The following is a 10,299-nucleotide window of genomic DNA, read 5'->3' as shown; positions in this document are numbered from 1 at the left end:
TTATTAAACGATTAAACGGCAACATACTTATAACTTCCTCTATCAGAGAAGCATTCTTGAAATCTTTGTACTATTACCATTTAGAGAAAATTAAATTCTGTAAATTCTATAGATACATTTTTTCTCGACTTTTTTACAATAAACTGTAAGAAGGAATTTGAATTAGGTATTGCTGCTTCAAATATATAATCTATGTTTGACCCGTTCTGTATTATAAGGCACAAAAATACATTTAATTTATAAACAATTATTAATTATTAATTCATAAAAAAGTAAACAAAAATGCGTTTAAGAAAAAATTTACATAAAAATAATTATTTATGTTTCCTAATCATTTAAATGCAAATAAAGTTACTAAAAGTCTTTTTGCAACGTGTAATCAGGGTTACTATAGGTCAGGAAAGTCCATGAAGTCAACGAAAATCCGGGAATTTAAAACTGGTCAGAGAAAGTCAGGGAAAAAATGACAGAGGATTCAACTATTTTGTTGAAAATTGGTCTTTTTTAGTTTAAAATTGAACTGCTTAGTTAAAAGTGAAGCGACTTTGTATCAAAATTCATTCTCTTGGTTGATAATTCATCACTTTACTTGAATAACTTTTTTTTCAAACATGAACTATTATGTTGACAATTATTTTTCTTCTTTGAAATTTAATTTTTTAACTAAAAATTCATCTATTTTATGTTTAGTTGAAAATTTATCTTCTTCAATTCCAGACTCAACTATTTGGTTAAAAATTCTTCTATTTTATTTTAAAAATGACATTAATGGTAGAATATTAATCTTCTTGGTGGCTATAATTCATCTTTATGGTTGAACATTTATGTATTTTACTAAAGGTTCATCTTTTTGCGTAGAAAATTAACCTCCTTAGTTGAAAATGTATCTTTTTGATTCAAAACTCATTTCTTTGGTAGAAAATTAATTTGTTTAAATTCAAAATTACTCTTTTCACTGATAGTTTATCTATTTTACTTTTTGTTTTTTTTGGGTAAAAAATTAATATTTTGGGTTGAAAATTCAACAATTAATTGAAAAATTGATTTAGTTTGGTTCAAAGTTAATTTTTTTATTGAGTAATTAACTATTCTATTTTTTGTTAGAAATTAATCTCTTTTGTTAAAAATTTAACCTTCTTGTTGAAAAATTTTTTTCCTTTGGTGGAAAATTTATTTTCTAACTAAATATTTAACTACTTTTTTCCGGTTGAAAATGTTCTTTTTTTAGTTGAAGGTTCATGTATTTTATTGAATATTTTTTTGTTTGTTTTTTGGCCGAAAATTCATCCTTTGGGTTGATAATTCAACCATTTGGTTAAAAATTCATTTTGGATTAAGTTTTTTTCCTTATTGACTGAAAAATATTTTTGGTTGAAAGCACCTCTTTTTGGTTTAAAAATGAGTCTGTTTGGCTGAGGATTTAACTAGTTTCATGAAAATGTCTATTGTTTTGTTTAATTCAACTCTTTTTGAGTGAGAATTAAAATATTTTCTAGTGGAAATATCACCCATTAAACTTTTCGTTGAGATTTTTTTTCTTAGAGAATATTCACAACTATGGTTGAAAATTCTTCTCTTTAGTTGAAAATTAATTGCTTTGACTAAAAGTTTAATTTCTATATCTTTGCTTTAAAATTTTTCTTTTTGATGTGAAAACTAAACTATTTGTTTGAAAAATTATGTAATTATATAACATATTCATGCGTTTATTACGTCTGACGGTCTGTCGTCAATTTGTGGATGACACCTTATAAAATTCTGTATGACTGTTGATATTGGAGATAATTATAATTTTATAAAATTACAACTATAGTAGCTTTTATAGTAATTATAAAATTATACAGGAGGAAGTCTACTTATACAATTTAACCAGAAAGTTCATCGAGGGCGTCCAGGCAAAAGTGAAGGAAGGGACTCTCAGAAAGACTGAAGAGTGAGCAATCGAGACTTAAATTGGCTTAGATTGAAAAAAAGAAAGAATTTAATTAGTGAGTGCAGCCGATTGATCTGCGCTCTTATATCTGCAGTTTTTATACTCTTAAGTTCAGGAGTTGAAAAATGGTTTAATTGATTCAGATATATTTTCATTTAAATTTTAATCAAGTTTAATAGTATTTTTTATCTTTCTATTTATTTTTGAACTCCATAGTTTAAACAAAATATAAAATTAATTAATTATCTTTTTTGATTATATCTTTCTTCTAAGTAACAAATGCTTAAAAATGTTGCGCCAAAAAATTACTTTGCCTTAAATTCAGAACATTTTGCTTTGATTTAAGCAAAACTGGTCTTAATTTAAGGTGGTTATTGTGCCAAATTTCATGTCTCTAGAAAAAAAAAATTTTTATGGGTTTAAGAATGCAAATGGTATTATCAGTCTATCTCCTAAAAAAAATTATTTTCTATAAAAAAAGTTAGAAAATTACGAAAAGTCATTATTTTATTAATATTGTTTTTCAGTAAGTTTTTTAATGGTGTCGTTTATTGCGTATTCAAAAAATGGTCTCATCCGCCCGAGATTCTGGATCAGTAATCGAATTACATCTTCGTCAATTTTTCGGGACGCAGCCGTTTAAAAAGTTATTTCTTTAAAAAAATTGATTTCAAGATTTCTGTCATACCAAAATTTCATTTCAACATTGGAAAGCAGTAAAGTTATAAAAAATATTTTCTCCGAAAAAATAAGTCATCATTTAATAAAATTCAACAATTTTTCAAAAATAGATAAGAAGTCATGGCAAGGAAGAATTCAGGCACAAAATTCCCGGACTTTTCCCTGATTTTTCTCTGGTCAATTTTTTATTTTATCTGACCATTAATAGTCAAAAGCCAATCACGAGAAAAAGAAACAATAAAAATTGAGATTAAAATGAAAAAATTCAAATTTAATAAAACATTTCCACTAAGAAAAAAACTTTTCTACAGTAAAAGATAAATTTTCAATCTAAAAGTATGATTTTTTAATACAAAACATAACTTTTTAACTAAATACTATAATTATCAACAAAATAATTAATTTTTTGACAAAATAGTTTAGTTTTTAAGCACGTACTTGAACTTTCTGCCTAAAAAGATGAATTTTCAACGAAATAGTTCAATTTTCTAACAAATAGGATTAAACTTCAACCAAAAATAGTTGCATTTTCAAAATAAAAATTAGTTTGTAACCAAACAGTTAAATTTACAACTAAATATTTGAACTTTCATGCACGAGAGATGAATTTGAAACAAAATAGTTAAACTTTTAACAAAACAATTGAATTTTTAAGAAAATACTTAAATTTTTAACAATATAGTTGAATCTTTAACCAAGTAGCTGAATTTTCAATCTGGTTACCCGATTATCAGCCGGGGCTTAACCTGGGCCCTAGCTGGCTGGACCCGGAAATTTTTACACGGATTACAAATATGTGTTCTCAAAAAAAAATGTAATAGTTGATATTTCAACCAAAACGGATGAAATTTCTGCCAAAAGAGATCAATTTTGAAACCAAAGAGACGAATTTTCAAGCAAGAAGATTAATGATTTTGAAGAATTAATTTTTATACTAAAGAAAGATAAATTTGCAGTCAACAATGGAAAACTTAAATTTTTAATAAAAAACAACTAATTTTTACCAAAAAGAAACGAATTAAAAAAAACAAAGAGATCAATTATCAACGAAAAATGGAAAAGTTACATTTACAGCTACAAAATTAATTATAAACCAAAAGAAACGAATTTGCAGCCAAATAGTTCAATTAATTTCGAATGAGATGAACCTTCAACAACAACAAAAATTTTAAAAACTTGTTAAACTTTTATCCAAGTAGTTGATTTTTCAATTAAAAAAGATAAATCTTCAACGATGCAGTTAAACTTTTAACCAAAGAGATTAATTTTTAACTGAAATTATGAATCTTCAACTAAAATATATCAATTTTTAGTTAAAGAATGTATTTTCGAAAAAAAACGTATTTTCAACCGAAAAAGATAATTTTTCAACGAATTATATAATAGTAGATATTTCAAATAGACAATATTTTTATTTTAAATAAAACACAATCGAATGTGACCAAAAAGTACGGATTTCCAACAAAATAGTTGAATTTCCATACAAGAAAGGTTTCAGTTAACTTTCTCTGAATAATCCCGCCTTGAAAAATTATGTTAAAATATTCTAATAAATAGGATAACATAGCAACTATAAATTTTAATAATGAAATAAATGTCTTAATAACAAAGAACATCTTACCTAAAACTCCAACAACACTAAACAATATAGCGCATGCAGCTGCGATGATAGTCACAAATCGTGGTAAGGATCTTACATTATCATTGCCTTGAACGTATTCCAGAAGCGAATCATTAACAAATTCCCCCATAGTCGACGAAATGATCCTGTTTCGTGTTTTCAATTCCTTTGCACTTCATGTCCGGTTAGAATTATCCTGAAAACAAGTTTTCAAAATTATTTCAAACGCTTTTTAAATTTAATTCTTGAAAATTTTCAAACAGTTTTTGACTAAATAGTTTTTTTGACAAAGAATAAGTGCTGCTTTATTTATCACACATATTTCAGTAATTTATAATGAAAAAAAAAATAGATTCAGCTATTCACTTTTAATTTTTTAGATTTCATTCAAAATATAGTTTAGATTAAAATGATGTAATTCCACCTCGGTTAAAGATCTTGACCCCTGATTTAATATTTCCTGTCGCATTAATTTTATGGGACTTTTTGTTATCGTTATTGCTAGTAATATCTTTTCCAGAAGCAAACAACAAGCGAGTGTAGTTGCTTCTCAAAGACTGGCAATCTACGGCCACACGAGGCGGAACCTCTTATCTACCACAAGAATTAACTTAGCCTTTCCTTCTTCTTGCATCAGTTTTCCTTGCTTGTGTGAACATGTGTCTAAACTGAAGACAACTTGTCAAACACGAAAACCGCATTTATTTATTTTAATCTACTTTCTTGTTGATACAGAAAATAAATTTCCTATCCCAAAATCCTTTCAAGATTTGTAATTTGAAACTAATTCAGATTCACTCCCTTTTTTACATAAATGAATTCTAGCATTTAGCCCCTAGAAATAGATTATATTTATTTTGCACAAATTATTGTTGATTAGCAGGAAACGCATGAGCGCGCATTCACTTCTCTAGATATTTATTTTCTAACATTGAAAATAATAAAAAAATGCATTTTAACTAAATATTTAAATGTTAAATTTAACAAATTTTTAACAATTTTACGATTTTTAACATTTATTTTTGAACATTTTTTAAAAATATTGAGTAAAATAATCAACTATTTGATTGAAAATAATTAATATTTTTTGTTAATTAAAATTCGTCTTTTTGATTGAAAATAAATTTCTTTGCTTGAAAATTGAATGTTTTGCTTTAAAATTATTTTTTCCTTTCTTTCATTAAAAATGAACCCTTTATAATCAAAAATTAAATTATTATTTGGCTAAAAACTCATGTATTTGATAGAAAATCTACTTTTTATTAATTCATCAATTTTAATTAAATAATTAATCATTTTGAATAGAGAGCTTTGAAATAATCAAAGATATATTTATCGATTTTGAATTGAAAACGTTACAAATCAAACAATTTTAGATTAGGTAAAATTTTAAAAAGGACAATATTTGCAATGGAATAAAAGGGAATTGAATTTGTATCATTTCTACATCAAAGCATTTAAAACTGAAAGCTTTTGAAATTGAAAAATTTAGTCATAAGCTCTTAAAATTGAAAAATCTCATTTTGCATTGAAGAATCTGGAAATTTAATTATTTCAGATTAAAAGTTTTTAAATAAGGTAACTGAAAAACAATAAAAATTGAATAATTTTATATTAGAATGTTGAAACTTTGATCATTTAAAATTCAAGAAGATTCAAATGGTTTTATTTATATTTCAAACCTTTCAAAACTAAATATTTTAAAATTGAAAAATCGTTTTTAATTCAAAGCGAATAAAATTTGACACTTTCAACATGAACTGACCCTGCATCATTCTAAAATATACTGATTTAAAAAATACTCAGTTATAAACTGAAAAAAATTATTGACCAAGAATTTATTAGAACGTTTTTATTCCCAAATCCTTAAAAATGTCAATTATATTAAAAGAATTTAAATCATTTAAAAATTGAACTATTGAAATTTTATTTGTAAAATTAAAACAAATAAAAGACAAAAATGGAAAATTCAGTAGTTCAACCAGAAAATGCAGAGTTATAAAATTATAACCATTTAAAAATAAACAAGGTATTCATTTACTGAGGTATCAATTTTAAATAGTTCTATTTTTATCTATTTTATTTTGAACGACATAATTTTTAATTTTTTAATTTCAAATAATATAATTTTTAATATTTCATTCAGAATTATTATTAACTTTTTAATCTTTATACAATATATTTTACCATTTGAAATTATTCGTATTGATCATTCTGAATTATAATCGAGAATTATTGTCTCAAAAAACACTACCAGTCGAAAAGTCTGCTGTTTGAGAAAATATCTTGATTCAAGAGATAATAAACAATTGTTTTTTATCGTTTATTTTATAGGAATTTTAAAAAATTTATTGGCAAATGATATTTCAAAGTTTATGAGAGTAGAAAAGTGCATGCAAATATCTATAGATGTCAAACGTTAAATGATAAAAATAGATTACTATTTAACTTTTTTGTCTTCGGAAGATAAATTATAGAAATGTATTTCTTTGAAAATAGCTTTATTTTAAAACTGCTTCGGGTTTACTTTTCTCGTGGTTATTTTATAGCCAAATTTCTGTTTAAAAATAGGGGCAGATTTGGTTTTGGTAGTAGTTGATTTATTAGTGAATTTTCAAGATATATCACGTTTTGCTCATATTTTGAAAATCTAATAATAATTAGGAGTAAAGAAAATTTTGAGATTTTTTGGGTTTTGGTAATAAATAATCTTTCTTTTTTAATGTTCATAAAGTAAAAATGAAATAGCAAAAAAACATTTCTTCAATTTTTGGATTAAAAGTGAAATGATGATTATTAAAAAATAAATTAAAAAATTTTCGGTTTTTTTACATATCAATGTTTTTATTTTTAATCTTTATAAAAATTTTATTTGTAATGATTGTAGTAAAAAAGACGTCACAGTCAATATATTATATATTTTTATTATCATATTGGTTTCTTTCATTTAAAAATATTATTTTCGTCAAAATACCCTTTTCTCACCATTTATCTTTCAGTTGCTTTGAATGTTGAACCATATTTATACTCACCCAACCGGATATTTTTCTTCATTTTAGAGAATCCAACTTTCTTTTGAACGATGTGAAAAAACAAGTCGGGGGTTAAAAAAATGGATTCTAAAAAAATCTGTTTGAGATTTACTTCAAATAGAATTTTATAAATAATATTGAGACTTTCCAAATTTGCATTTGGCGTTCTAACATTTTTACCACATTATTGCCAGTAACATTTATTTTCAAAAACGCAATTTTATCTTCTACCAAAAAAGACTAATTTTCAAATAAAAAAAGATCAATTTTAAACAAAAATGGAAAACTTTAAACCAAAGAGATGAATTACCAACGGAAATATTAAAATTTATATACAGTTAAAAAATAATGTTCAGCTAAAAAAACAATCGAATTTTCAACCAAAGAGATGAATTTTCAACTAAAATTATGAATCTACTAGAAAAATTTGTTCTAAATTCAAACAAGATTTACTAAGTTCAATGTCAAGGATTTAAAAATATATAATAATGTTTAAATATTTCTTTTTACTGTGTTAAAAAGATAATTTTAATCTTTTACAAAAAAAAAAGTTTCTATCAAAGTCCATTCTCGGTATCGCCTATTACACATCGTACTATATATACTTGGCACTTCTTTGATCACATTCTTGTCAGTAACATTTATGAGTCCGAATGTCATTTTGCATATACGCGAAGCCCATTATAATTTCTCGTTCCAGAAACTGGCTTCGTTTTTTTCGCAAAGCAATTCAAGAAGAACGAATCTGTCTACCAGATGTACTCTTTGGGCAGTAAAATGTGCGTTTGTTTTAATCTGCGACATGATCAAACATAAAAAGTAAAATTTCACTAAATTTGAGATTTCATCATGTTTTTATGGATTTCTGTATTGAAAAAAATATTAGGTATACTATTGTTAATATTGTTTTACGAAAGTTGAATACAAATGTGCATCACCGAAAAAAATCATTTGTTTTTTTCGTGTTTTACTACATTAATATAAAAAATATTTTTATTTTAGAGTTTTACTGATCGATATTTCCAGTTTCGAAATGGTGTCTAATCTCAAGAATTGTAAAAAAGTGACTTCGCATTGACTAAGGACATAGATATGAGTGTCACATTTGTATATATATAATCAGTTGGTCTGCTTGCGACAGAATCTTCTCATGGTCATTGAATGCGTATGAGGATATGGCAAATCTATGAGTGACATACTCTGATATATTAGGAAACCAGTTTTCTTTTTAAATTTTCTTTTACGCTTAACTAATAAATCGCAGTGTCTATTCTTCCCGATTTCCTTTGTCAGATGAATATAGCGAAGCGGATCTCTTTTCGAGTCTACATTTTTTAGGCCTCAAATTACAATTACAAAGTGTTTCAAAACAAGAGTATAGTTTTTAAAATAAATAATGTTTTTGACATATTTTTCTTATAATTATTTACGTTTTTAATAAAGCCGTGACTAAGTGTACCGAAATTTCGGTACAAATAGCTGGATTTTTTCGGTCGAATAGGGGGAGCTGGCAAAGGGGCTACTTGTACCGAAATTTCGGTATAAAAAATAATTATTTTAACAATAGGTTTTGTACATACATTTTTCTGTCTCTCCCTACCAAATGTTAAAAAATCTTTGGAATTTAATATAATAATTGCTTACTTTTTTGTATTTTTCAAAAATTATCTTTAAATTGCTTTATAAATGTTGAGTTAAAAAAATGTTTTTAACGATTTCAGACACAAAAAAATTTAATTAAAAAATTGGAAACATTATTGCTATAGGGCATTTTTTCCAGAGAAAATAAGCTATAATTGATAAAAATTAAATCATTTTTCAAAAATTGCCAAGAAGCGACAGTAAGAAAAAAATCAATTGCAAAACCATTGTTTAAATAAATGTTTTTTGTATGATTTAAACATTTTCTATTCAAAATAATGTTCTTTTCTTATTTGAAATTACATCATCAGTATTATTATCTTTATTTTTAAATTCATAGAAAAACTATTTTTTTCATAGATCTGATTTTTGGTGCAACTAGGGGTAACCTCACTACTGTGGACAGTGCCACTGGCAGTGGATAATCATTATTTAGAAATACTAATGTATGGAAATAATTAATTTAATTTAATTAAAACTTAAGGAACTGTACGTGCTGATGAATCGAGATTAAAATTAATTATGTTTTTTATTTGTGACCTTAATTAATTATTATCCTCCGTAGGGAGGTTTCCCCTATCTTAATTCCATACATGGCTTATTTTAATCCAAACCAATTGTAGGGGGTACAATTTTAAAGTATTCTTTTTACTGTACTGTAAAAGGAACACAAAAAATATATATTGCATTTCACATTTAATATTTCGAATTCAAAATTCCTACGGAAAAATATAGAAGTTTTTTAAGTATCCATAAAACTCTGAGGATAGATATGCGCATAAAATGTAATATGAGAGTATAGGCCCCCAGTAATACAGAGTAATGATTAGAGTGACGCAAGAAAAAATTATAGGTAAACTGAGTATAAAAATAAATTCTTCGCTAATGCTACACATTGGAGTTAATAAAAATAAAAAATACTATCTCTTTCTCTCTAATTTACACAGTAATCAATCCGATAACAAGTTTTAATTTCTTCAAATTGCAAGGTTTCACCACTGGACATTTTGTAGCCGAAAACGTTTAAAATCAATTAATTTCAAATTTAATTCTTCAAATATTAACAAAGTGTCTCGTCCCGAAATTCGGGACTGCACACAGCCAAATAATAGTAAACTTTTCTCATTTTAAAATAATACAAGTTGACAAATTTCACAGTTCAGACAAAAATATTTTTAACTCACATTTAGAGTCCTTCCAAAAGACTATTGTAAAATTTTTTTAACTTAAAAGTTTATTTTGATTGTTTAAATAATATTTGACAATCATTAAGAATGATAATCCACTCTATATTCCTAAACAAATACAGTTATTATTTCAGTCATTTGGTGTCAGCTAGTGACTTTTTGTCATTATCCTTAGAAATTTGAAGCGGCTTTTTTCGAAATGCT

The 10,299-nt window shown here is 25.4% G+C and overlaps 1 protein-coding gene across 2 annotated transcripts in view; it reads right to left on the bottom strand.

Moving 5' to 3' along the window:
* Positions 1-10,299, bottom strand: part of LOC117171256 (protein trapped in endoderm-1-like) — a 15,459-nt gene that overhangs the window by 4,649 nt on the left and 511 nt on the right. The window contains exons 1-2 of one of the 2 annotated variants that reach the window (XM_033358377.1): positions 4,660-4,780; positions 4,236-4,431 (exon numbers count right to left, since the gene is read on the bottom strand). In XM_033358377.1, the coding sequence (XP_033214268.1) occupies positions 4,236-4,365 (130 nt within the window). In that variant the 5' untranslated portion in view covers positions 4,366-4,431; positions 4,660-4,780. Of the gene's footprint in view, positions 1-4,235; positions 4,432-4,659; positions 4,781-10,299 lie in introns of those variants that run through there. The other variant, XM_033358376.1, reaches the window with a different exon arrangement.

This window comes from Belonocnema kinseyi, chromosome 4 (assembly GCF_010883055.1).
Source record: "Belonocnema kinseyi isolate 2016_QV_RU_SX_M_011 chromosome 4, B_treatae_v1, whole genome shotgun sequence".
Classification (NCBI taxonomy): Eukaryota; Metazoa; Arthropoda; class Insecta; order Hymenoptera; family Cynipidae; genus Belonocnema; species Belonocnema kinseyi.
Note: the sequence above shows the minus strand (reverse complement) of the source record. Positions and strands in the feature narration are given on the sequence as shown.